General features: G+C 64.2%; 4 protein-coding genes across 4 annotated transcripts; 2 read left to right on the top strand and 2 right to left on the bottom strand.

Moving 5' to 3' along the window:
- Positions 1–41: 41 nt before the first annotated feature.
- Positions 42–2681, bottom strand: GIPC3 (GIPC PDZ domain containing family member 3). Its single transcript, XM_041423613.1, has 6 exons — positions 2297–2681; positions 1690–1875; positions 1199–1379; positions 654–766; positions 439–520; positions 42–208 (listed from the first exon to the last, which is right to left on the bottom strand). Exons 1-6 carry the CDS (start codon positions 2543–2545, stop codon positions 57–59), a joined length of 963 nt encoding a protein of 320 aa, XP_041279547.1. The 5' UTR covers positions 2546–2681; the 3' UTR covers positions 42–56.
- Positions 2682–2834: 153 nt separating this feature from the next.
- On the bottom strand, positions 2835–9712 carry HMG20B (high mobility group 20B). The gene is made up of 10 exons (XM_041423603.1): positions 9679–9712; positions 9220–9280; positions 6838–6937; positions 6377–6580; positions 6070–6190; positions 5916–5968; positions 5566–5641; positions 5177–5392; positions 4621–4753; positions 2835–3935 (listed from the first exon to the last, which is right to left on the bottom strand). Exons 2-10 carry the CDS (start codon positions 9255–9257, stop codon positions 3923–3925), a joined length of 954 nt encoding a protein of 317 aa, XP_041279537.1. The 5' UTR covers positions 9258–9280; positions 9679–9712; the 3' UTR covers positions 2835–3922.
- A 1762-nt stretch (positions 9713–11474) lies between these two features.
- On the top strand, positions 11475–21741 carry MFSD12 (major facilitator superfamily domain containing 12). Its single transcript, XM_041422689.1, has 10 exons — positions 11475–11799; positions 16608–16818; positions 17617–17740; positions 17961–18158; positions 18370–18462; positions 18547–18639; positions 19377–19547; positions 19792–19886; positions 20518–20648; positions 21221–21741. Exons 1-10 carry the CDS (start codon positions 11511–11513, stop codon positions 21313–21315), a joined length of 1500 nt encoding a protein of 499 aa, XP_041278623.1. The 5' UTR covers positions 11475–11510; the 3' UTR covers positions 21316–21741.
- Positions 21742–24166: 2425 nt separating this feature from the next.
- LOC121345501 (GRAM domain-containing protein 2A-like) lies at positions 24167–26617 on the top strand. Its single transcript, XM_041422514.1, has 11 exons — positions 24167–24275; positions 24369–24444; positions 24638–24811; positions 24905–25003; positions 25130–25201; positions 25279–25338; positions 25598–25661; positions 25926–26036; positions 26142–26244; positions 26433–26540; positions 26605–26617. Exons 1-11 carry the CDS (start codon positions 24169–24171, stop codon positions 26615–26617), a joined length of 987 nt encoding a protein of 328 aa, XP_041278448.1. The 5' UTR covers positions 24167–24168.
- Positions 26618–26871: the final 254 nt, after the last annotated feature.

The following is a 26871-nucleotide window of genomic DNA, read 5'->3' as shown; positions in this document are numbered from 1 at the left end:
ATGAGGTGGGGGCGTGGGGAGGGAACAAAAGTGAGGGGCAACACCTGCCCCCCCAGCTACTCCTTATCCCCCTTGCCGTGGCAGACGGCTGCCCACACCTCGGCCACAAACTCCTGGGGGAAGGCGAACTCGCCCAGCACCGAGTCCAGCCCCTGGGCAAGCTGGGCCACGCTAGGGCTGCCCTTGGCTGCCTCCACCATCGTCGAGGCTGTTGGGGAGAAGAGGGAGGTCAGGGCCAGTGTGAGGGGCTGGGACAGGAGCAGAGGTTGAGTCAGGGTCTGGGGCAGGAGCAGGTTCAGAAGAGGCAGGAGCTGGGGCAGGAGGAGGAGCTGGGTCAGTGCAGGGGCTGGGGAAGGGTTGAGGTGGGGGTGAGGGTCATGACAACTCAGTGGTAGGGGCAGGGTCAGCTCCGGGTCGGGGTTCAGGCCCCCTCCTCACCCAGCTCGCTGTCGCGGATGCCCATGTAGCTCTCCAGCAGATCATCCACCCGCCGGGCGGCTTCTTCCTCGGGGGGGCTGGGCTGGGGGCGAGGCGCCCGGGGGTGAGTGCCGGGCAGCACAGGGAGCGCCCAGGGCCACGGGGATGCTGATCCCCACCCTGGCACAGGGTGAGCAGCCAGAGGCTCGGAGTGGGGGACTCGGGGTGGGCCTTACCCCCTCCTCCAGCACGGCCGGACCCTGTGTCCGCAGCCGCAGCGTTTCCTTCCCGCTGGCCGCTCTGCCTTCGCCTGGGGATTTGCCCGTCCGCGTCCGCTGCCCGATCATGTCTGTGCCCCGGGGCGGGGGGTGAGGGCACAGGCAGGACCGGGCATCCCCAGCCCCTCGCTGCTCACTGCCCGGCCATCCCCCAGCCCGCCAGGGGCACTGCAGGGTGAGCCGTGTGTGGGACGGGGGGGGGTGTCAGGGACACCCAGGGGTGCAGGGTGGGGATGCTCGTGGTTATGGGGTGCTCACAGATGCTCGGGACAACACTCACAGAGCAAGAGGGTGCCCAGGGGGGTACGAGCAGGTGTGGGAACCCCCACGTGGGTGCTCCAGGGCTGTGGGGTACACACACATAGTGGGGATGCAGAGGGGTACACATGGGACAGGGAACCCTGGAAGGCACTCGGTCACTGGGGAGGGCCTGCAGGGCCACAGGGGGCTGGGGATGATCCCAGGGTCCCCAGGGCAAGAGCGGGGGGACCTTCCCAACTCACCAAAGGCCTTTTTCGGCTGGACCAGGCGGAGGGTGAAGGGCTGAGCCCGCGGCAGCTCCCGCAGCATCCGGGCCACCTCGTAGTGCCGGCAGCCCACGATGGTGTGGTCGTTGATGGCCTCGATGCTGTCCCCCACACACACTGTCTGCAGCCGGTTGATGATGCTCCCCTCCTTGATCCTCTGGGGACCACGGTGGGACAGGGACACAGCGACCACACGGCACAAGGGGACAGTCAGACACAGCCCCCATCCCGACCCACACACAACCAGCTCAGTGGTCCCACGCCCTTTGGTAGCCAGGTCAGGCAGGGAAGCCCTCCCAAACATCCCCATGGCAGGGGAGATGCCCAGGGCCAGGATGGGCCCAGGGAAGGACTGATGTGGGGAGTCAGGGAGGAGCCTGGTGCCGGGGGGGATGTGCAGGGGATGTCACCGGCAGGCCACGGTCCCCAGGGCTGCCCCAGCCCCAGGTTGCTCCCCAGGGGTTCACCTTGATGAAGGCGTAGCCAGCCCCGTTGTCTGTGATGGTGAGGCCAAGCGCGTCCTCTGTCTTGGTCACCTCCACCTCCTTGGTCTCACCCCGGACGTGGGCGAAGATGAAATCCTCCAGGCCAATCTGTCCCCCCAGCAGCTTCTGCATGTCCACTTTGTGCGTGTTGAGGGTGCAGAAGAGGATCTGCCCCAGGGAACCCCATCAGCAGGGACTGAGGATGCCCCAGAAGGGCCAGAGGTAGCAGGGGAGCCACGGCCAGTGCAGGGAGATTCGGTCACATCTGGGCATTGCTAGAACAGAGGGGCCCAGGGACCCCCAGCCTGCCTGGGACCCTGCACTGCCCCATCCCTGTGCACCTTCCCCCAGCTCCAGGCAGCTGAAATCAGCCAGGAACTGGCAGCCACGGCTCCCTGCCCACATACAGAGGGTAAACTGAAGCACAGAGTCCCCATACCCTCCCCAGAGGAGCCAATACGACCCTGAGGCCGTAACACTCTTGCAGAAAATTTTGGGGACTTGGGGGAGCACAGGCCACAGACAGTGCCTCAGGGCGGGTGTCCCTGCCTGGAGCACGAAGACCCCACCCCGAGCCGCAGCCCCTCACCTCAGTGGGCGAGATGTCAAAGACCTCGGCGATTTTGGCGTAGAGCTCCTTGACGTTGGTGAAGCCCTCGATGCGCCCCGTGGGGCTGCCGTGGGCCAGCTGCGTGTGGAACACCAGCCTGGGCCGGCTGCGGGGAGCCCGGGGGGCTGCGGGGCCGGGCGGCTCGGGGGTCCCCGGCTCCTGCCCCACGCCGTTCTCCATGGGGCCGCCCTCGGGGGGCTGCCGGCCGTGCCTGCCCGCCCGCTGCATCCCTGCGGCGCTGCTGAATTATGGATGAGGCTGGCTCCCCGCCGGCCGTAAGGTGAGCCCCGCGGCCGGGAACCTGAGCCCGCGGCGCAGGTCACCCGCGGGGATCGGGTGAGCTCTGCCACGCAGGAGGAGCCCCGCCCCGAGCCAGCGCCATCGCATCCCCCCGGCTGGGGCTGGGGGCTGCAGTGACGGGCCCACGGCTGTCACCCACGGATCCACCCCAACAACCAAGCCCGGAATCAGCTCCAGAGCTCCCGCTGAGCACAAACACACAGAGAGCAGAGCGGTTTTCTCCCACGTTTATTTGCTCCCATCTCCATCCCCAGCCCAGCGGCAGCAGGAGATGGCAAATGGCAGATGCACAGCGCAGGCCCGGCAAGCGAGGGAGGGGTGGGAACACCCCGGTCCCCGGCCCATGTAGTGCTAAGTAAGAAAATAAGACACTCTCTAATTACACAGTCTGAGATTAATGACAGGCAGTCCCGGGGACACCAAGCCTGACCCCGGTTGCCAGCACAGTGGTCCCACAAGAGCAGGGGGGCTCAGGCAAAAGGGGCAGGAGGCAAAAGCCAGTGCAGCACACCCAGGGTCCCTACAAGCAGGAAGGGGTTGGTCACAGCTCCCCTGCTACAGGGGTCTCCCCCCTAGGACAAGGTGGGTCCCAGCACCCCTCTTCCAGGGGTCCCCTGCTCCCTTCCCTAGGAGGGGGTCACAGTTCCAGCTCCCCTCTGGCCTAAAGAGTTTTATTGCTTTCAGGAGCTCGCTGCCTGGTCCCACATATGGAGGGGAAGGAGGGGAGCCAAGCAGGGTGACAGGGGCAGGGTCTGAAGGCACACATCAAATAAAAGCTGAGGCAGGTAGTGGGAAGGAACTGCCCTCATGCCCTTGCAGGGATGGGACCAAGAGGCTCCCAAGCTGGCCAGGGGAGAGGAGGCAGCACCAGGACCAAGGGAGTCCCAGTCACTCCCCACTGCCCCCATTCCCCACAGCCCCAGTTCACCCTAAAGGGCTGTGTTCACTCCAGGCCCAAACCCACCAGCCCCTCCTTTGCCCCAGTCAGGCTTCAGGGAGCCCCTGGTTGGCAAGGCAGGGCTATGGGACCCAGGGGAGAGCCAGGGGTGCTCACGCCAATGCTGACCCTGTCCCAGCACTGCCCCAGCTGGGCTCTCAGCCCTTTCACCACTTGTCCCCCAAAGCTTAAGGTCCCTGGAGCTGGTGCAGCTGTGGGTCACACAGTCTGGGCTGGGGGTCCCGGCTGCAGGAAGGTGCAAGGGGCAGGGGGAGCAGCCAGAGCCCCTGCAGAGACTGTCCCTTGAGTGAGCTCAAGGGACAGGCCCAGGGTCCAGCCAGGTCCGGGGTCTGGAAGGACTGGTCCTCTCACAAGTGTTCACTGAAGAGGGAGAAAAACACAGCTGAGTTACAGAATCCCACAATGGTTTGGGTTGGAAGGAGTCCTAAAGGTCATCCAGCTCCTCCCTCTGCCATGGCAGGGACACTTCCACTGTCCCAGGCTGCCTCAAACCCTGTCCAGCCTGGCCTTGGGCACTGCCAGGGATCCAGGGGCAGCCACAGCTGCTCTGGGCACCCTGTGCCAGGGCCTGCCCACCCTCACAGGGAACAATTCCTGCCCAAGATCCCATCCAGCCCTGCCCTCTGGCAGTGGCAGCCATTCCCTGTGTCCTGTCCCTCCAGGCCTTGTCCCCAGTCCCTCTGCAGCTCTCCTGGAGCCCCTTCAGGCCCTGCAAGGGGCTCTGAGCTCTCCCTGGAGCCTTCTCTTGTCCAGGTGAGCACCCCCAGCTCTGCCAGCCTGGCTCCAGAGCAGAGGGGCTCCAGCCCCCAGAGCATCTCTGTGGGCTTCCCTGTACTTGCTCCAACAGATCAGCACCTTTGGACATGGGGACACTTCCTGAATTCAGGGACTGGGCTGCCCCCTCCCACAGCTCCCTGGAGCAGCTGCACCATCTCTGCCCATCGCTGTCCACATCTTTCCTGCTCAGTTCCCATCACCACCAGCTGGAGCTCAACCTGGCAGTGCCATGGGAACACCTGTGCCACTCTCCCAGCCCTGCACTCACCTGGCAATCCGCGACAGGATCTCCTTGACACGCAGCACCAGCGGCTCGTGCTGCAGGGGGTTGCTCTCAATGGCACTGTGCAGTTTGGCCATGTAGAAGTCCAGGGTGCTCAGAGTGGGGGTCTCCCCAGTGCCTGTGAGGTGACAGCCCAGTGAGCAGGACAACCAGGTCCCCATCCCACCATGCTCATGTGCTGGGGACTACAGAAGGGATCCCAGCACCAGATGCCATCTCCTGCAGTGGCACAAGCCCAGGAACACAAGGGTTTGGGCCAATCTGGGGTGCAGCTTGAGTGTGACTCCAGAGAAGGAGGGATCCCAGCCGGCCCTGTCCCAGGACAGGGAAGCCAGCTGGCTGTCACATCCCTGGGCTTCTCAGACAGTTCCCCGTGTGCTGCAGGATGGGCACTTGCCACCCCAGCAGCAGATGGGCACTTACCACCACCCCACAGTGCTCCCCTGCATGAGACATGGGGACCCCCTCAGTGCCCCTCTGCCCAGGCAGGGGTGCCAGCAGTCCCAGCAGCTGGGGGGCCCCACAGCTGCTCCCAACTCACCAGGGATGGGGAGGGAGGCGAAGCTGGCAGTGAGGGCCTGCCGCACGGACTGGAGCTGCTGCTGCAGGGCCAGGGTCTGCCGCTCCTCCTGCACCAGCTCCTGCTCCAACTTCTCCTTGGCGCAGTTCATGCTCTCCGTGTGCTTCTGCAGGATGGCGTTCTGCTCCTCGAACTCCGTGTTCATCTTGCGCAGGCGCCGCAGCTCGGCCTCCCGGGCTGCGGGACAGCACCGTGTGGGTGGGGACAGACCCTGCACAACCCCTCATCCCAAACCCAAACCCGGGCCCACACACGGCTCTTCCCAGCAGCTCTGTGTCCCCAGTGCTCAGGCTCCAGCCAGGACCTGGTCCCTCCACACGGGCTTCACAAGGACCCTCCAGAGCCCCTACCCTTGTTTTGGTCCAAGAACTCCTCGGTGAAGATGGGCACATCGAAGGTGGAGAAGGTGTCGCTGCACTCACCAGCCTGAGGGATGAGAGGGAGGGGTTGGGCAGGGCTGAGCCCACCAGAGGGGACCCCAACACCTTGGGCCGGGCTGATGAGGGCACCGGGACAGGGTGAGGGCTGGCCCTGTCTGGCATGAGGGGGTGGGAGGAGGGCTATGCTCTGTCTCCCACCCCTCCAGGAACCTGGGACTCACAGCCCCAGAACTCGCTCTGCCCACCCACACCTGCAGCCAGCCCAGCAGTGTGATGTGCCTCAGTTTCCCCACACACAGGCAGATCTGATAGGGCCTTACCTTGTGCGGGTGCCCGTTGAGTAGGGTGTTCACGGCCACTGCACCCACATCCTCTGCAGGGGAGGAAGGAGGTCACCCAGGGCCCAGCCTCATGTCCCCGAAAGGCTCTGGCAGCACCCGGCTGGATCCTGCAGCCATTGCTCCCACAACCCACCTTTTTTGATCTTTTTCTCCTGGATCTTCTCCGTGCACATTTTGTAGGCCTCTGACTGCTGGTACTCCCGCAGTTCCTTCATGTACTGCTGCTTCTCCCGCTCCGCCTCGTCCAGGTACCGCTGGGGTGGGTCACAGAGGGGCCTCAGCCTGACCCGACCCAGCCTCCCGGGAGCTGCTGACCCCTCCCTGCCCAGCTCCCACTCCCCAGCACTGGGCCCAGCACCTTTCTTGGAGCAAGCTCAGAGGTTTGGGGAGCAGGCTCTGGAGCTACCCAGCCCTGGGGGGTCTCCCCTGGGGGCCAGTACCTGCTTCTCTGAGAGCTGCAGTTTGCTCCACTCTGCTCCCAGCATCTTTGTGATCTCTGGGAAGGGCAGGTCGGGATGCTGCGTGCGGATCTGCTCGCGCCGCTCGTTCAGGAAGCGCACGTAGCCCGTCACGGGGGCTTTGGGGCCGTTGGGAAGGATCTTCTTCCTCTTCTTGCCCTTGGGCCATCCCCTCTTCTTCACCGGCTGGCACCCATGGGGAAGGGACAGCCCATCAGGGATCAGAGTCATCGCATCAGTGGGACACAGGAGCAGCCCCCAGGCACACCTGGGCCATGCAGCCCTCAAGGCAAAGTCTGAGCCATTCCCTGGCCCATGGCCACAGCACAGACTCACATGGGCTGGTGCAGGGCAAGCGGAGGGGCAGGGACAGCCCCAGGCAGGGCACTTTGGGCCCCACTCCCAGGGATGGTGTGAGAAGGGACACGGACTCTGGGACTCACCTCCTCCTCCGGCTTTTCACCGCCCACCCGCGCCGACTCTCCCTTCTCCTGTTTGATGGCCACCAGGAAGTTCCCATGCTGAGCCTTGCCTGTGGCATGTCTGCAGCCAGAGAGCACCGTCAGAGAGGGCTGGGACACCACAGGGACCAACAGTGACACATCCCCCAGTAGCATGAGCTCACACTCACCAGATTCCCCAAACCCCCTGACTCAAACAGCCCCGACCCCAGCACCAGCCATGGAGCCCTTGTTCCCAGCAGGGGAGGCTACAGCAGAGAGATGGCACTGAAGCAGAGCCCAGCACCGTGAGGAGGGCAGCCCTGCACACTAAAGTTGCCCTGCTGGCTGTCTGGTGGCAGCCCTGGGACTCCTAAGGGACATTGGGATGGGGCTTGGCTCTTGGTAACATTGACAGTCAAATCCCTGCCTGTCACCTGGGCTTGGGACACACCTTGGTGGGGAGTCCCAAGGGACTCTGCAAGGGAGCAAGAGCTGCAGGGGTTTGGATCCTGGCGCCAGGGGCACCACCTGGAAGCATCACCCACACCCCAGGAGCCCTGGAGGCAGAGGGGGAGGGCAGGGCGCTGGCTTGAGCTGCTCCAGCCACAACCACCCCAGCAGGTTTGTGCTGCCTGTGACACCTCCCCGACACCTCGAGTGGCTGCACTGCGGGGCCCAGCCCCTCTCCCCAGGTCACTGCCACGGCTTCATGGATCAGCAGCTGCTTCAGGCAGAGCCTCCCTGCCCCACCGAGCACCCCGGGTGGGCAGAGCCTCCATGTTCCACCACAGCATCACCCTGGGGCTCCCCAAGCCCCCCAGCAACTCCATCAGCTGGCTCCATCCCCCAGCCCTGTGCCATTCACACCCCAGAGTCCTCAAAGCAGCTCCTGCTCTGCTGGAAATGTCTCACCACGTTAGGGGAGCCACAAGGGCTCCTGAGTATCACCAAGTGATGCTCGCTTGGGTTCCAACCAGGTCCCCAGACTTGGGAACCAGCCCAGGGCCAAACACAAGCCCTGCCTCAGACATGTGCCAATAGCCACAGCAATCCCAACCTGCTCAGGATGCACCTTGGAATTTCCCTTGTGTTTGCCACATCATGTACCTGGAGCAAACCGCAATCCCTGAAGAGACCCCAAGCTATTGCTCTCCATTTATCACCCAGACAAGCCATCCTTGCAGTTATTTTAGGAGGCATCTTCTGTAAGCCCCCAGCACAGAGCCTGACACTGCAGCGGCTCTTGTAGAAAAAATGGGACAAATCCCTCCACCAGGATCAGAGGCAACCAGTGCCCTACACCCTCACATTCACAAAAAGCCCTGCAGGAAGGTGTGAGACCACCTCTTCATCCAGCTCCTGGGGAAAATGAACCCTCTGAGGCTGTGCAGGGTCATGGCCAGCCTTTGCTTTATCAGCTGCAAGAGCAATGTTCCCAGTGATGTCCACAGCATCATCATGTTTGCCAAGAACACTCTGACACCCTCCAGCACCAGACAGATCACCCTCCCCCCTTGTGATCCAGATTCCTCAAATGCCTAAGGATGCTTTAAAAAGTAAAATTATCTCAGGCAAGATTCCTCCTCAGCCAGTTCGCTCTGGCGTTCACCTCCCTTCACCTCTGAGGCGCTTCCCCACCCGCCAGCCCCTGTGTCAGAAGGGCCAAGGACAACTCAGGACAGCACAAATCTCAGAGGAATTCAGCCCTTGCTGATTCTGATCTCCCAATATGCTTAGAATCACAGAATCATTAAACACCCAGAGCTGGAAGGGACCCTCAGCCCAGCCCCTGTCCCTGCCCAGCCACCCCAACAAGCCCACCCTGAGCACCCCTGGCAGCGCTGTCCAAACGCTCCTGCAGCTCTGGCAGCCTTGGGGCCGGGACCATTCCCTGGGCAGCCTGGGCAGTGCCAGCACCCTCGGGGGCAAGAACCTTTCCCTGAGCTCCATGCCAAGCCCTGGCACAGCTCCAGCCCTTGCTGGCCTCCTGTCCCTGTCCCAGAGCAGAGCTCAGCCCCTGCCCCTCTGCCTCCCCTGGGGAGGAGCTGCAGCCCCCGAGGAGCCTCCCCTCAGTCTCCTGTGCTCCAGCTGAACGAGCCAAGTGCCCTCAGCCGCTCCTCAGAGCCTTCCCCAGCTCCGTGTCCCTCCTTTGGGCCCTCTCCAACAGCTCTGGATCCTTCTGATCTCGTGGTGCCCAAAGTGCCCCGAGCCCTGGAGGTGAGGCTGCCCCAGTGCAGAGCAGAGTGGGACAGTCCCCCCCTCCCAGCACACACAGAGCACCCCCAAGGCTTGGAAGGGGGTGAGTTTCTGCTGCTCTTTCACCAGGGGCACTGACACAAAACAGGGTGGCCAGAGGAGGCTGTGGCAGGTGGTAGCACTTACAGCAGGGCGGCAGACGGCTGCTTGGTGCTGTGGGCCATGGGCAGGGGTCTCGGTCAGCACCCTGTGGGCAGAGCACAGTTGGCACTGTCATCGGGCGGTGGTGCCCACCGGGGTGCCCCTGCTGAAACCCCCCTCGGAGGTGTCTCCCTCGTGGGGAAATCACAGCACCCCTCCCTGAACGGCATCTCCTCCCCAACCAGCCCCTTCCTGGCCTCTCCGCCCACCCCAGCTCCCAGGACCCCGGCACAAGCTCCAGCCCGCTCCCACTGACCCACCCCTCCCTGGGGGTGCCAGCGCAGCTCCCAGGGGCTCATCCCCCGGCCCCCTCCCACGGTGATCCCCAGCGCGCCCTGAGCCCTCCCCGGCAGAAGCCCCCCACAATGCCGATACCCACGGCAGCCCCAACAGCTTCACCCCCACCGCCCCTCCCAAAGGATCCCCCACAGGATCCCCCCTCACAGGATCCTCGTCCGGACCCGCCGCCGCCGCCGCTCACCTGACCACGCCCCTCTATTATTATGCAAACGAGGCTCCCGCCGCACGGCCCGCGATTGGCCGCTCGGCGCCGACTCGCTGAGGACAGCCAGACGCGGGTTGGCTGGGTGTGATGACGTGAGAGGGAAGCGGCGGAAGGGGGGTCGGGGCTGACGGGCGCGGCGCGCGCGCGCTCCTGCAGGCCCGACCAATCAGCAGCCAGCGTGGGGACGAGGAAGTGTTGTGGATAGGGCAGCATCTTAAAGGGGCAACCACAAAGCGGTGGGGACTCATCAACAGCGGCCCACTGTGGGCAGCGCCTTAAAGGGGCAATGTCTTGGCGGCGTCCCGCCGCCGCCGCCCCATCCCAGTGACCCCAGTGCGTTCCCATCGCTCCCAGTAACCGCAGTGCCCACCTCAGCGCTGACCCACTGATTCAGCTACCCTGCTCCCAGCAGCCCCAGTACCCACCCAGCAGGGGGTACCCATGACACCAGTACTTATCCTAGAGTCCCAGCGGCCCCAGCACTCCCCCAACACTGTTTCCAGTCACCCCAGTACAGCCCATACTGGTTCCAGTGACTCCATTAAATTCACAAGGGGAGGTCCCCCACGACCTCCAGTCTGCTCCTAGCGTCTCCAGTATTCACACAGTTGGGGATCCCCATGATGCCTGTAGTCACCATAGCGTCCCAGTGACCCTAATACTCCTCTCTAGAGGGTCTCAGTGCCCCCAGTACTGCTCATACTGGTCCCAGTCACAACAGTACCTACTCAACAGGAGCTCCCAAGTAAGCCCACACTACATCCCAGTGACACCAGTATTCACCCAAGAATGGGTGCCCATGACTCCAGTAGCCACCCCAGAGTCCCAGTGACCCCAGTACTCCCCCCACACTGTCCCCAGCCCCCCAGTGGGGCCCATAATGGCCCCAGACACATCATGACCTAGAAGGCCCCAGACACCCCCACATGAGTCCTAGTAACCCCAGTGCCCACCCAAGCAGGGGGTCCCCATGACATCTGCGTCCCAGATGACCCATGGGTGACCAGCATCCCAGTGACTCCCAGCTGACTGGTTCCAGTGCCCACAATCCTTGTACCCTCACTCCTGCAGTCTGACACTCCCCACTTGGTGCATACTGGGGTATTGGGGTGACTGGGAGCAGTGTGATGGTGTACTGGGATCACTGGAATTCTGGGGTGCCTACGGGCAGCATGGGGACCATCGCCTTACTAGGGTGGGTACTGAGGTCACTGGGAGCAGTGTGGAGGTACTGGAGTGACTGGGACATTCCCTTGTGGGTAATGGGACTGTTACAGGCAGCACTGGTGTACTGGGAGCTGTGTGAGAGTTCTGGGGTCTGTGGGACTGCTGTGGGCAAGGCAGGAGTGGCTGGAAGTGGGGGAGTCATACTGGGATCACTGGGGACAGCACTGGTGTGACTGGGAGCAGTGCCGTGGTACTGGTGTGACTGGGAGCAGTACAGGGAACGGCGTGGGGGCAGCCGTTGGGGTCTGGGAGCAGTGTGGGGACAGCAGTGGAGTCCCGTGGGATCGGAGTGGGGACAGCACTGGGGTAACTGGTGTAACTGGGCGCTCCCCGCGCCGCCTCCCCCCGCCCGGGCCGCCCCCCGCTCTCCCCGCCCAGGACGGATCCCCGGGGGATGCGGGGATCAGCGGAGCCGGCCGGTCCCTCCCTGTCCCTGCCATCTCCTCCCTCCTCCCTCCGTGTCCCTCCCCGTCCCCTCCCATTCCCTGGCGGTGCCTCCCGCCGGGCCCGTCCCGCCGCTGTCCCCGCGGGCTCAGGCCGGGCCATGGCGGAGTCCCCGCAGCCCCCGCAGTCCCCGGGCCCGGCGCTGCCGCTGCGGGCGCGGCTCAGCTTCGCGTGCGGGCACTTCCTGAACGACGCGTGCTCGGCGCTCTGGTTCACCTACCTGCTGCCCTTCCTGCACGCCGTGCTCGGCTACGGGCACGGCGCGGCCGGAGGGCTGCTGCTGGCCGGCCAGGCGGCCGACGGGCTCTGCACGCCCCTGCTCGGCTTCGAGGCCGACCGGGCCCACGGCTGCGGCCGCTGCGGGCGCAGGAAGGGCTGGCACCTGGCCGGTGGGTGCGGGGACCGGAGGGACGCCTGGGCGGGGGCTGCGGGGACCGGGAGCTCTGAGGGGGGAGCCGGGGGGAGAGGGCTGACCCCGGGAGAGCCGTTCTGGGGTGTCCTGAGTGGGCGACATCCGAGGGGGGAACTTTACTGGGATGCCGTAAGTAGACAGGGATGACCCTGGGGGAGCTTTCCGCGTGCCGGTGTTGCGGAACAGCCAGCAGAGCCTTTCTGGCATGCTCTAAATGAAGAGGGATGGCCCCGGGGGAGACTTTCTGGAGTGTCTGTGTTGGGGGACATCCAGAGCCCTTCTAGAATGCTCTAAGTGGAGAGGGGTGGCCCCGAGTGATCCTACTGATTTGTTCTGTGTTGAAGGACACACAGAGGAACCTTAGGGTGGCCCAAGGGTACCTATCCAAGGTGTCTTGGGTGAAAATGGGTCGCCCAGAGCGGCCTTTCTGCAGTGGCCCGGATGGAAGTGAATGGCCATGGGGAGCCTTTCTGGGGTGCCTTGGGTGGAACGCATTGCTGGGGTGCCAAAGATAAGAGACAGGTAACCCTGAGGAGCTTTGGTTAGGGGAGGGGAGGAGTATGGCTGTGAGGGAGACCTTCTGGGTGCTCTGGGTTGGGGGTCACCTGGGGGAGCCTTTCTGGGGTGCTCTAAGTGGAGAGGATGGCTCTGGGGGACCTTTCTGGGGTGTCCTGAGGGAGTGACCGAGAGTGCCTATCCAAGGTGACATGTGAGAATGGGTGACCCTGGGGGAGCTTTTTTGGGATGCTGGGGGTGGGAGACCCTCCTGGGGTGCCCGGAAGGGAGAAGGGTGGCCCCAGGGAGCCTTTCTGAGGTGCCCTGAGTGGGGGAAACACAGGAGACCCTTTCTAGGATGCCCAGGGTGGGGGACAGTGGGGATGCTGAGTGGAGGGGTTTGGCCCCAACCAGTTCTGTTGGAGAGGCACAGGTGGGGGACACTCCGCTGGGGGACCCTGTGGGGACATGGAGGAGCCTCTCTGGGGTACAGGATCAGCTCCAGGATACCTTTCTGGGGTGCCCTGGAAGAGGGGAAATAAGACCAAGGGTGCCTTTCTGGGTTGGGGGATCAGCCTTGGAGGTTCCCTGGAGCGGGGAGGAATTGGGGTGCCTTGTGGCTTGGAGGTCTCCCTGAAGATGTAGGAGACTTTCTGGGGAGGGGGACCGTCATGTGGCAGTGAGGTGGGGACAGGATCCCCCCAGCTGGAGAGGGGCAGCCCCAGGGGTGAGCAGAATTGTGTGCCCTGGGGTGGAAGGGAGCAGCTCCTCCGTGGAAGGGAGGGCTGCCCTGGAGGTTTTTTGGGGTGCCCTGTGGAAGGTGAAGGGGCTCTGGTGTGTTGGTAGTGCCCTGGGTGACAGGAGATGGATCTGGGGTGCTTTGTGAGGAGGGGATGTCCTGGGAGGTGTTTTTTTGGGGTCCCCTGCAGCAGCGAGGTGGGGACAGAGCTGCTCCATGTGTAGGGGACAGTGGGATGCTGAGCCTGGATGGGGAAGGAGCACCACGGCATCCCTGTCCTGCCTGGGCACCATGCCACCCCGGGGGGCTCCCCGCTGTCCCTCAGGCTTTGTGTGTGTGGGTGGCAGCGAGCGGGGGTGAGAACCAGGTGCTCAGACCTTGGAGCTGCAGCAAAACCAAGACCATGAGTAAATTCTGGGCTTTCCCAAAAGCCCAGGTGCTTCCTGAGCAGCTCTCAGTGTCCCCGGGGGGGGGCTGTGGCATGGGGCCCTTGGCTGGGCTGGGGCTGCACCCCGGGGCCAGCAGTGGGGTACAGCCATGGGATGCACAGGAGGCTCTGGCTCACAGGAATTACTGACAGGTTGTCTTGCATTCTGCCCTGGGTAAAAAAATGCAACGGAGTGCAGGGGTTGGTGAGGACTCATCTGCCGAGATCCCTCTCTGAGGGGCCAGTGTGGGTAGGAGAGGGGTCCTTGGTCCCTCTCTGAGGGGACAGTGTGATGTGGAGAGCAGTGTGGGTAGGAGAGGGGTCCTTGGTCCCTCTCTGAGGGGACAGTGTGATGTGGAGAGCAGTGTGGGTAGGAGAGGGGTCCTTGGTCCCTCTCTGAGGGGACAGTGTGATGTGGAGAGCAGTGTGGGTAGGAGAGGGGTCCTTGGTCCCTCTCTGAGGGGACAGCGTGATGTGGAGAGCAGTGTGGGTAGGAGAGGGGTCCTTGGTCCCTCTCTGAGGAGACAGCCTGGCCTGAAGGGGGGTCCTTGGTGCTGTGGGTGGTGCAGGAGCTGGCACATCCTGCTTAGCTGGCACTGGGGATGGGGCAGTTGATGGAAGAAATGGCCACTGATAACAAACCTCGGCAACGACCTGCCTCGCCCAGAGCAGACCCGCGGGGAGGGGAGGACGGTTGCAGTGTTGGTCCTCTTATCTTGATCCCAAATTTATCTCGACCAATGCTTTGTGCAACCCAACGGCAACCTGATAAGGCGTCTGACCTCGCCGGAGCTTGGCTTGGTGAGTCAGGGAGAGTTCGGGAGGGGCAGCTTCACCCCTGCCCCAGCCTCAGCCGCATCGGCGCTCTGGATTTAGGGAAGTGGCCGGAGCAGTTTCCTCCCCCTGCTCCAGCCGGGTGCTGCCCGGCGAGCACAGAGGGGAAATGCTAACTCAGGCCTTGCAGGGAGCAGAGCACAGCCCGGGGCAGGCTGGAGCAGGGACGCAGACTGTTTTCCAGGCTGCAGCGTGGGTCATTCCCAAGGCGGGGGCTTCCCCGGCGCCCACCTTGGCTAACCACAGAGTGACCAGCGGTGGTGGCAAACCCACCGGATCCGGCCGTGCCGGGGCCACTCGGTTCCCTCGATCACGCTGCAGAGAGGGGTGTTGTGTGGGAGCGGGGTGTCTCGTCCGGTGGCAAACCCGTGCTCAGATCAGAGGAAACGTTGTGAAACCGCAGCCTCGGGGCGGGGGAGACACCACGAGTTGCTATCATGGCATCTTCCCACCGCGGCCGCGGCCCCGGGTGCTCCCACAGGCGCTCCGGGTGTCCCTGCCTCCTCGCCAGCTCTTTTATGGGCTCCAGCTTCCTGACGCAGTGGGGAGGAAGGGTGAGAGTCTCTTTGCTGCCTGTCTCAGCCTGTCTGGCAGTGCTGTCCCAAAATCCCTGCCCCAGGCGCCTGTGCTGGAGCAGCCCGGTGTTCTCGTGATCTGCCCCGCGGGGCCAGAGATGAGAAGCTGGGCCTTTGCCTGCCATGGGGGACTGCAGGCCTCGGCAGAATGGTCTTGGGTGGGCTCCCATGGCCCCGCCTGGGAGAGCAGGGGGTCCCCAGGACCCCTCTGATTCAGTGCAGCCACTCCTGGGCACTTGGGTTGGGGTGCAGCTCTGTGCCAGATGGGCACGGCTCCATGGGGTGGCCAGTGGGGTGACCCTGGCGGTGGGCACTGCCTGCCCCAGGGGGTCACAAGGAGGAGGTGACACTCCTGTGGTTGTGTAGGTGGTGATGGCTCATGGGTGGGCACAGGAGCAGCCCTGGGGCTGCAGCAGCCGGGTCCCACAGCTCCTGTGCTCTCCTCAGAGCCCTCACAGCCCAACAGCGTTGCAGAGCCTGACCCTGTGGGGCCCTGGGAGCCTCACACCTCCCTGGGCCCCAGGGAACAGAGAGGATCTGGGTTGGTTTGAGCCTTCATGGACCTTCCCGTGCCTGTCGTTTGTCTGGGGCACAGGCACTACATGTGCCTGAGTCCCCTGTCCTTCAGAGGTCCTGGAGCACCAAAGCTGAGCACTATGAGCCAGTGTGGGGACCCAGCACCCCTTGGGGATGGATGAGGCTGGACTGGGATGGTCACTGCTACCCTTGGCTTTGCCCTTAGCTTTGCCCTGGCCTGCATGGCTGTGCTGTGCAGGAGCAAGGAGGAGGAGGAGGAAGAAATCTCCTTCATGGGTGGGAGGAAGAGGAATCACTCATGAGGAAGAGAGGTTCTTGCAAAGTGGAGAGAGTACCTTGGGGACCTGGCAAAGCAGGCTCCCCTCAGCTGTAGGAACAGCCCTTCATCAGCACACAATGAAGCTAGGGACATGTAAGACAGTACAGGAGGACATGTGGGACAGGGCACCAGGCTCTGTGTCAGGGCCTGGGGATCTGTGGAGCTGTTGGCAGATAGGCTCTGTAACTCTGGGAAAGGGGAGGGTGAGGCCAGGCTGGCCTGTGTGCCCCACGCAGGGTCCCTATATGCAGCGTCCCCACGCTGTGTCCCTGTGCTGTCCTGCCACAGCAGAGGGAGGAGCCTGGCTCTGGTGTCCCTGACTCAGCGGGCCCTTTCCGGAGCCCCCCTGGCTCTTTGTCACCCTGTCACACTGCGGGTGATGTCTGAGCGTGGTGGAAGCATGGCTGTCTCTGCCAGCCCCACAGGAGAGGGACGTGGAGACAGACGGGGTGCCAGTGCCCGTGGCACAGCCAGAGCCCTCCCTAGGGGTGCCATATCACCATGGGCAGGCAGCAGGGAGGGGTTATCTGACTGGATATCTGCACCTGGGGACAGCAAGAACCTCCTGCTCCCCGTAGGTGTGACACTGAGGGACTGTCATGGTGTCTTGTGGAGACAGAGCAGTGCTGGGTAAAGACCTTGATCTGGGGGGTGTCTGTCTGTGCTGGGTGCCAGAGGGAAGGACATTCCCTGTGCAGGATGGGCTGAGGGGGTGTCTGGAGCAAAATGTGTCCCATCTGGCTGGGGAAGGAGCCCACCTCCCTCCCCAGCTCTGGGTAGAACCTGTCCTGGAGCTGTGTGTGTCACGTTGGAGTCCCAGCCACGTGTGCAGCCTCTCACTGCTCCACTCTCTCCGCAGGCACTACCTGTGTCCTTGTGTCCTTTCCCTTTGTCTTCAGCCCCTGCCTGGCCTGCAGGGAGAGCACTCCACAGTGGGCAGCCTTCATCTACTACCTCCCCTTCATCGTCATCTTCCAGTTTGGCTGGGCAGCCACACAGGTGTCCCACCTGGCCCTCATCCCCGAGCTGGTCAGCAGTGACCATGGGAAGGTGGAGCTCACAGCTTTCAGGTGAGCACAGCCACACCTAGGCTTGGGGGAGCTGCCCTGGGTCCCATCACTGTGTGACAGGAGGTCCCTGGGTGGTGTGGCACACCAGACACCTTGGCATGGCAGGACAAGGACTGGGCCATGTGGGTGTCCTGTGGGATGTGCCAAAGGACTCTGGTCCTGGGTTGGTGGCCCAAAGCCTTTGCTGCCGGGGGGGGTATCTTGATGCCAGGGATGTCAGTGACACAGCCCATGGGACAGTTCCCTGAGCTGGGGACACTTCTCCTTTGGGAATGGACGGTGGCATTTAGGGGAGGGACTGTCCCTCCCAGATGCCCTCAAGGAGAGCTGGACATGGCTCTGGAGGTGAGATGTCTCCAGGGCCAGGTGGGCAGTGCACTTGGCTCATCCCTGTCAGGATCAGGATGTGGGATGGGATGTTTATTCCATGGAGCAGGGTGAGCAGGAAGGATGTGGGGTAACCGTGGGTCCAAGTGGTCCCACTCTGGGGGTACTGGGTCAGGCAGCTCCTGGCATTCTTGAAGCAGAGGTGAGCTGTGCCTGGAGGGGGACCTGTAGGGATCTTGATTTCCTCCCAGTCATGCCCCGAGGCTTGGACTGGGCACACTGGGAGTGGCAGCAGTAAGGCTGAGACCTGGCCAGGTGCCTTGTGCCCTCAGAGGTGTCACCTCAGCCATGATTCTGGGGTGCAGAGGCTGTAGCACATCTGGCTTAGAGGGCAGCTGTGGGCAGAGGTGTCCTGCTGTGCTGTCCCCATGCTTGTCCCTCTGCGTTGCCCCAAGGTTTCCTTCTGCTCAGGTATGCCTTCACTGTCATGGCAAACATCACCGTGTACGGCCTGACCTGGCTCCTGCTGAACTTCCAGACGGACCAGCCTGACCACATGGAGCACCTGGGCCCACAGGACATCCCTGTGTTTCGAGTGAGTGGCAAGGCACAGTCCCTGGGATTCCCTCTTCGCATGGCTCAGCTGGGGAGGTACTGGAGGGAGTCAGGGAGCAGTGCCCTAAAACATCACCAACTGGGCCAGAGCCACACTGAGCCCTCTGTGAGGTTTGGGCACCCTTCCTTACCCTCCAGACTGCTGGGGGGCTGATGGTGGGCTGCCCCCACTGCTGTGCTCACCCCCACTGCCTCACCAGAACTTGGCCCTCATCGTGGTGGGGCTGGGGGCCGTGTTCTCCCTCATCTTCCACCTGGGCACCAAGGAGAAGCCATACCCACCTGGGGTGCTGCCCGAGCCAGAGGAGAGCACCCCACTGCTGCACAAGGAGCCCCCGGGCCCCCCGCGCCCGCTGCTGCTCTGGAAGGACTGGCTGCTGGAGCCGTCCTTCTACCAGGTACGGCTGGGCAGGACTCCCCTGGCCTGGGCTGCTGCCACGGGGCTTGCCTAGGAGCGGGTGGGGATGGAGAGGGGAGCTCTTCTGGGCACCCATCTACCCCCTCAGGGGGGCCATCCCCTTCCTGCTGGGCACCTGTGCCATGACAGCTGGGCAGGGCAGGTCCTTTCCACAGGCTGAGCAGTGATGCCCTGGCCCTGTCCCCTCCCAGGTCGCGGTGCTCTACATGGCCACCCGCCTCATCGTCAACCTGTCCCAGACCTACATCGCCATGTACCTGACCAACTCGCTGCTGCTCTCCAAGGTGGGTGCACGGCAGGTCTAGGGCCACGTGGGAAGGTGTCCTGATGTGGCCTGGGGCTCATCTCCCTGTCCTTGTCCCTTGCAGAAGTACATTGCCACCATTCCCCTAGTGATGTACGTCAGTGGGTTTCTCTCCTCATTCCTCATGAAGCCTGTGAACAAATGGATTGGTCGGAATGTGAGTCCAGGATGCTGGAGAGGTTGGAGTTTGACCCCAGGAAAGGATCAGGGGTCAAATCCTGGCTGTGAGCAAAGCTCCTGGCACACCTGAGCTGGAGAGCAGGGACCCCTCATGGACCCTCTGCCAGCAACCACCCACTACAGCATGGGTCCTGCTGGGACTGGGGGTGGTGGGCAGGGATGGGGATCTGGGTCCTGCTGGGACTGGGAGTGGTGGGTAGGGAAGTGAGTCCTGCTCGGGCCTGGGGGCAGTGGGCAGGAATGGTGGCAGGAGCCTGTCTTGTACATCCCTCAGGCTGGGGAATGCAATGCTGGCCCAGAGTTACCATGTCCATGCAGGCCTGACTGGGCTGCAGAGCCTTGTGGTGCCCATCACGGGTAGAGGGGGAGTCTGATTACACTGGCCTGGGTGGGCACACGGTCTGCAATGCCTGCAGGAGGGACCTGCTCCCCCAGAGTGTCCCCTCTGTGCTGTTGAGTACCAGTGGAGTGTTCCTGCCTCACAGACACGCTCCCACAACTCTCCTTGGGGCTCAACCCTTGGGCTGCAGAACAGCCTGGAGCACAGCAAGGACCTGCTTTTGGGGTCTCCTTGTTTAAATACAGCTTGGACAGAGCCAGGGCTGTTCCTCATGGCTCCTGGGCAATGCTGGCCTCATGCCCTCCCTGCTTGCTCCTCCCTCACCAAGTGCCAGCTGATGTCTGAACTCCCCCTTGTGCCTGTCCCCATCACAGCTGACTTACTTTGTGGGCATCCTGGTGGTCCTGGCCTTTGCCTCCTGGGTGGCCCTGGCCAGGCAAATAGGAGACGAGATCTACGGGCTGGCGGTGCTGCTGGGGGCCGGTTCAGCCACCATCCTGGTCACCTCCCTGTCTATGACTGCAGATCTCATCGGCACCAACACGGTACGGCCGCTGCTCCTGCTGGGATGGAGCGGGGGGCCACGGTGGGCACAGAACCCATGATCTGGAGTGGGCACTGGTCAGGGTTAGGGGATGGAGGCGCTGGGAGGGGGCTCTACTGGGCCCCCGTGTGCTGTGCCCCGTGAGTGCTGTGCCCCGTGCTCTGCTGCAATGAGGGCTCTGCCCATGAGAGGGCACACAGGGCTGCATGGCCCAGCACGGCACAGGGTTCCCTCTCTTCCCGCAGCACAGCAGCGCATTTGTCTACGGTGCCATGAGCTTCACAGACAAGATGGCCAATGGCCTGGCTGTGATGATGATCCAGAACCTGCACCCCTGCCCGTAAGTGTCTCTGCAGAGCTGGGACCCCCAGTCCCTGAGGGCCATGAGGAAACATTTCAGGGTTGGAGCAAGAGACACGGAAGGGAACCAGCCTGGATTTGTAGAATCCCAGAATGGTTTGGATTGGAAGGGACCTTAAAGCCCATCCATGGGCAGGGACACTTTTCACTACACCAGGCTGCTCCAAACCCTGTCCAACTTGGACTGGAAGACTTCCAGGGATAGGGCAGCCACAGCTGCTCTGGGCACCCTGTGCCAGGGAACAATTCGTGCCCAATATCCCATCCATCCCTGCCCTCTGGCAGTGGAAGCCATTCCCTGTGTCCTGTCCCTCCATGCCTTGTCTCAAGTCCTTCTCCAGCTGTCCTGGAGCCCCTTCAGGCCCTGCAAGGGTCTCTGAACTCTCCCCGGAGCCTTCTCTTGTCCAGCTCTGATTTGTCTTAAACCCTTCTTCACCTTCTCTCCCAGCCTTGGAGGGCCCAAGCCATACCTGGGGATATCCTTGCCCTGTGCCTTTCCCTCGCACTCCAGTGCAAACTGGTCCTCACTCTGATGTGAGGACATGGGACCACTGCCTGTAGCCTGGGACCTCAGTCCCGGCCTCCAGGCACATTCCTGCCTGTCCTCACAGGACCGAGCTCTGCTGCCCTGCCTGTGTTGACTTCTACCGCTGGGTGATGGTGCTGGTCACCGGTGGCATCGCCGTTGCCGCTGTCACCACGCTGTGCTCCATCATGGTGTGGCCCATCCGGATCCGCTGCCGTGAGTGGGGCTGGGGGCTTGGGGGCAGCCCAGTGTGGGGCTGGGGGCACTGGGAGCCCTGTGGTCAGTGCCAGCCTGGGCTAAAGCCACAGAGTCTTTGCAGTGGGGGAGCAGTGGGAACGCTGTCATTACCGGGCTGGCTTGCGGCCATACTTGCAGGGGAGCCCTCCTGGTAGGACACAGGGCAGGGCCATTGTCCAACTTACCTGCTGCCCCCAAAGAGGGGCAGTGTTTGCTTGCTGTGCCCTTCTGGGGGGCAACATCCTCCTGGCCCAGTCATGGCCATGCTGGTCTCAGGGCTCCAAGGGGTGTCAGGGTGTGGCAGCAAATGTGGGGGTGGTGGGGTGCCAGGCTGGGGAGACAGCACCTCTGTTCAGTGCCTGTTCTGCCTCTTGGGGTGCCAGTGCCTCGCTGTGGGGTGGGGGAACAGGACAGACCCCTTGTGCTGCTGGGGGCCCTGCTGGGTCAGGCCCCTGGTGCTAGCAGAAGAGTCCAGGAGGGCCAGGCCAGCACGTGAGGGTCACCCCACTCTGCCATCTCTCCTGACCTGTCCCTTCCTCCTCTTCCTCCAGGTACTGTGGGCCTGGAGGGGCTGATCAACACAAGGACCCCTGAAAGTGGCACTGGGAGCACTGAGGGAGAGAGCCAGAGTGGCACCGTCAACTGAGTGGGGCTGTGTCCTTGGCCACCGTGTCCTCAGGGCTGTCTCCTCAGGGCTGTGTCCTCGGCCACCACGTCCTGGGCCACCGCGGTGCCACACTCTGAGTCTGGAGGGTCCCCCTGCACTGGGGGCCACTGGGCTCTGGGGAGGGGGCGACCCCACCCCGTCTCCTTGCACTGGACTCGTACTCCCACCCTGACCTCATGTCCCCATCCTGGACTCCGGTGTCCCAGGCCCCACTGGGCCCATGAAGGCTGTCCCCGGTGCGGTGTCACCGGTGCAGGGTCACCTGTCACCTCTCACCTGCACAATGAACACTAAAAGGGCCTAGGCCAGGCCGGGGCGGCCCCAGAAGAGGGGAGCGCTCGGCCCGAGGTTTTAACCTGCTTTTGTAAGGTCAATACGTACAAACGGCACTTTATAAAGGAGGAGAAAAAGGAGAGAAAGAAACCAACCGCAGCACTGACGGCCGCGGGATGGGGGTGGGCTCCGCTCTGGGGTGCGGGACCCACAGCAGGGGTTGGAGCAGGTTTGGGGGGTTCGGGGCGTGCCCAGCGCTGCTCCCGCCCGGCCCCGGGCAGAGGGGCGGCCTGAGGGCCGGGGGTGGGGGGGGCACGGCCCCTCAGCGGCCATGGCGGCCCCGCGCGCCGAACGGAGCGCGCGCAGCGCTGCGGACACGGGATTGGTCCGTGCGCCTGGCCCCGCCCCCGGGACGGGACAGCCAATGGGGACGGCCCGTGCGCGGCGGGGGCGGGGACTGTGAGACTGTGTGTGAGTGAGTGTGTGTGACTGTGTGTGTGTGTGTGAGGCTCTGTGTGTGTAACTGTGACTGTGTGTGACTCTGTGTGTGTGTGAGTGTGTGACTGTGTTTGTGTGTGTGTGTGTCTGTGTGTGTGTCTCTGTGTGTGTGTGACTGTGACTGTGTGTGTGGGTGTGAGGCTCTGTGTGTGTCACTGTGACTGTGTGTGTCTCTGTGTGTGTGTCCGTACCTGAGTGTGCCCCACGTGTGTGCAGGGCTGTGCTGTGTGCACACTGGTTGTGAGCAGGAGGGTGTTGGGGGTTTCTCCATAACCCCTGGGATGGTTTGGGCTGGGAGGGACCTCAGAGCCCATCCAGTGCCACCCCTGCCATGGCAGGGACACCTTCCACTGTCCCAGGCTGCTCCAAGCCCTGCCCAGCCTGGCCTTGGGCACTGCCAGGGATCCAGGGGCAGCCACAGCTGCTCTGGGCACCCTGTGCCAGGGCCTGCCCACCCTGCCAGGGAACAATTCCTGCCCAAGATCCCATCCAGCCCTGCCCTCTGGCAGTGGCAGCCATTCCCTGTGTCCTGTCCCTCCAGGCCTTGTCCCCAGTCCCTCTGCAGCTTCTCCTGGAGCCCCTCCAGGCCCTGCAAGGGGCTCTGAGCTCTCCCTGGAGCCTTCTCTTGTCCAGGTGAGCACCCCAGCTCTGCCAGCCTGGCTCCATGGCAGGGGTTCTCCCTGGCCCCCTGTCCGTGTCCTGTTCCCACACTCAGCTCCGTGTGTGCCCTCTGGCTGGGCTGGCACGGAGCCCCTGCCCTGGGGGCTGTGGGGTCGTGTGTGCACAGAGGACACGAGTGTGGGGTGATGGGGCTGCAGAGGGCTGAGGGTGTGACAAGGTGAGGCCAAGGACAGGGGGGAATCCCCGAGCGTGGCCGGTGTGGGGGAATGGAAGGGGATCCAGGCGGGAGCGTGGGCGTGCGGGGCGCAGCCCCCTCGGGCAGCGCCGTGTCCCACCTCGGCCCGGCCCGGCCCGGCTTTATGGCGTTCCCCGCTGCGGGAAGGGCGTTATCGGCTCCGGTCCAGAGAGCAGGGGCCGAGCCGGGCTGGGTCCGTGGCCTTCGCACCTGCCCAGGGCCCGCGGCGGGGGCGCGGTCCCGGCTCTGCCCAGCGCCCCCCGCCCGGCCGTGCCCCCTCCCCACCTCTGGGGGTGCCACGGCAGAGACCCCCGGGGCGAGGGGCGGGCGTGCCCCCAGCGCTGCCTGGCCTTGGGGCCGGGGCAGGAGGGAGGGGAGCGGGCACCGGGCGGACGCTGCCGTGCGGTGTCCCGGCACTGCGGGATGTCCCGGGTTTGCGGGGTGCCCGCTGTGAAATGCCACAGGATGGCAGAGTGCCGCGGCTCTGGGGCTGTGCCGCTCCGGTTCTCAGCACTGCTGGGACAGGAGTGCGTTTGCAGCTGGTTTGGGGGGCAGGTCCCGCATTCCCCGGGGGCCGGGCTGGGGCTCACCCCGCGCAGCCCCGGGGTGTCTCGGGCTGGGGCTGCCCCGGCCGCTCCCTGCGAACCTGTCGCGGCCGCCCGGCCCCGCCCGCTGCCCTTCCTCGGGAGGAGGAGGAGGAGGAGGAGGAGGTGGCAGCGGAGCAGGAACGGCGCTGGAAGCAGTGAGATCCGACAGGACGGGGGGCCCGGCTGTGCCCCCCAGCAGGTACCGCGCGGGGCCTGCCCGGGACGGGGTTCTGGGGCCGCGCGTGGGTCTGGGGCCGCAGCCGCCTTCCCGTCCCCTCTGGAGCCAGACCGGCCACGCACTCCCGCGCCCAGCACCGGCCGTGACCCGCGCCGGCACCCCCGGCTGGGGATCACTGTCCCCGTCACCCGCCGGTACAGGGGTCCACCCCAGCCCCCGCTGCCCACGGGGGTCGTAGCCAGCACATGATGCCATGGGACAGGCAAAGGGATCATGAGACCGGGTGAGCTCTGTTGTCACGGTCCCGCCGTGGCCTGAGCCGTGTCTCTGTGTCCTCCTCGGTGGAGTGACAGGTTGGTGACACTGGGATCTGCCGTGCTGCGGGAATAGACCGTCCCCACAGCCTGCCGCCTCTCCCCCGGCTGTCAGACTCATCCCTCATGCCGGGGAAGCTGAGGCGCAGCAAGCGGAAGGTGCTGGGGGAGAAGCAGTGGCGGAGCCTGGAGGAGAGGGGAGGTGCCCAGCTGGAGCAGCCCAAGCTCACCAGGTGGGTGCTGCCCCTCGTGGGGTCACATCCCGCACCCCAGCCCCACATCCCACCTGTGTCCCTCGAGTCACCCCCTCCGATGCCTCCTTCCAGATCCAGGACCTATGAGTCCTCCTCCAGGGAGACAGAGCAGGCGGCCACGGGCAGGCAGGGACCCCCATCCCCTTCGGTGAGTCTTGGGGTACCGGAGCTGAGGAGAAGGACCCCAGCGCCAGCCCCATGGGCTCGGCTGGACGCTCTCTTGGGCGGGAACCGAGGGAGGGCTCGTCCCGGTACCGTGGCAGACGTGGTGATGGGGCAAGGGGCTGCAGGATGCCCGCGGTGCCCGCGGCCCCGAGTACCGACCCCCAGACCTCTCGCAGCTGAGCAAGCAGGACAGCAGCTACCGCCGGGCCTTCGGGGAGCTCGCCGAGCAGGACGTGCTGCTGGGCTGCTTCTCATGCGCCTGGCAGAGAGAAATGCCCTACCACGGCCGCCTCTACGTGTCCTCCCGCCACATCTGCTTCCACTCCAACCTCCTGCTCAAGGACATCAAGGTGGGGCCGGAGCGGGCGTGGGGCCGGCGGCGCAGGCAGGGGCACAGGTGGCAGCCGGGAACACGCTGACACAGCCTGTCCCCCCCGGCACAGGCCGTGGTCCCTGTCGCTTCCATCTCAGCCCTCAAAAAGACCAACACGGCTCTGCTGGTGCCCAACGCAATCAGCATCCGCACGGCCAAGGGGGAGAAGGTGAGAGCGGGGACAGTGCTCGGGCAGCCTCACCCGGGGCTATCTGGAGTGCTCCGGTCCCTGCGGGCTCTGGGCCGTGACCGAGGGGGCAGCTCTGGCACAAATCCCCTTCTCGCTCCCCGGCAGTTCCTCTTTGTGTCGCTGCGCCAGCGAGAGGCCACGTACCAGCTCCTGAGGTCGGTGTGCAAACACGTGCAGGTACGTGGGGAATGGATGGGGAGGGGGAGCTCCATCCATCCATTGCAGGGCACCTCCCTTCATCTCTCCTTGTCCAGGACAGCGGCCAGAGCCCTCGAGACTCAGTGAGCTATGAGGAAACCCTTGGGAAGTCTCAGGTAAGGCCAGGGAATGGAGGGCAGGAGGGTACCACTGGAGGAGGGGTGGTCCCAGCCCCCTGGATGGGATGGGCTGGGTGCAGTGGCTGGTAAGATGTTGGGGGGGGAACATGAAAAGCCCCAGCCCAAGGCAGCAAAGACCCCAGGACCCTCCCTTCTTGTGAGTGACACAGGTCCCATCAGGTCCTCCCATGTCCCCATGGCAGTGGGGCAGGTGCCTCGGGGACACACATCATGACTGGGGCTTGTCCTCTTCCAGATCTCGAGCCAGTCAGCCCTGGAACAGAGCACCCCGGAGCCCAACAGCCGCCCCGAATCCCTGGGTGAGCGGCCCCAGTGCCCTCCTCACAGCCCTGCTCACAGCCCTGCCCGTGGCCCTGCCCGCATCCGTGCCCTGCTGGCAGCTCTGGGCTCTGCTCCTCCCCAGACACGCAGGGTCTGGGGGGGACCACACGGCCTTTGGCCCCCCGACCAGCATCTCCCACAGCTCCAGGGAGTGCAGGATCAGCACTTTGTGGCCCCATGTGCCCCCAGGACACATAGACCCCTCTCTGGGGCATTCATCGAGTGTCTCTGGTCACCTGCAGATGAGCCAAATCCAGGATCAAGGCAGGCAGAGGACGAGGATGGCGAGATGGCCCAGCTGGTTCCCAGCAGCAGCAAATGGGTGCCCTCAGCAGACAGACGTGGCCTCTGGGGTGGGTCAGAGGGCTCGGGATGGGGGGGATGGTCCTGGGGGTTTACACCCTGGCAGAGCTGAGCACAGACTCTCAGTGCCACTAACACTTGCCTTGTCGTGGCAGGGAGACCCCACGCCGTGCTCTGGGCCTGGGCCACTGCACTTTGGTCCCGGATAAATCCCCAGCTGAGCTCTGTCAACATCATCATCATCATCTACCTGCTGATGTGAGTCCCGAGCACCTGCTCCCAGCACCGGTCCCCATCCCTACTGATACAGGGTGGCCCTGGCAGGCCGGGGTTCCTACATGTCCCCTCAGACCCCCATCCCCAGGGTGAGCACACAGTGCCCGTGGCACTGCTCCTTGCCCCATGTGCCACCCTGTGCCCCCTGGCTGATGCTGGCCTGTCCCCAGCATGGTGGCCTTGCTGCTGTCCTCGGGGTACATCGGCCTGCGCATCGCGGAGCTGGAGCAGCAGCTGTCCTTCGCGGGGGCTGGGCCAGGCCTCAACCTGTCACTGCAGTGAGTGGGGGGCGTGGGGGGGCTCTGTCCCCAGCAGACTCCTCCTCACCCTGCCTCCCCCCAGGTACAAGACGTGAGGCCACTGAGGACCATCACCAGCGCTCCAGCCGGGGTCAGGGGGTTCAGGGGCTGCCCCGAGCCCTTCCTTGGCCTCTCGGGGGGCTCTGTCACCAAGTGCCTTCCAGCTCCCCACGATGCCTGGGAAGCCCACGGGCTGAGAGGCTCCATCTCTCCCTGTCTGCCCACCCTGAGCAGCAGCAGAAGAGACCCAGGGAGCTCCCAGTGGGGCAGAAAGCAGGGAAGGGGGACTGGAGTCAGCAGCAACCCCCAG

The sequence above is a fragment of the Onychostruthus taczanowskii genome, unplaced genomic scaffold, assembly GCF_017590055.1.
Source record: "Onychostruthus taczanowskii isolate IOZ18803 unplaced genomic scaffold, ASM1759005v1 scaffold110, whole genome shotgun sequence".
NCBI classification, from domain to species: domain Eukaryota; kingdom Metazoa; phylum Chordata; class Aves; order Passeriformes; family Passeridae; genus Onychostruthus; species Onychostruthus taczanowskii.
This window is presented reverse-complemented; position numbering and strand designations above follow the sequence as displayed.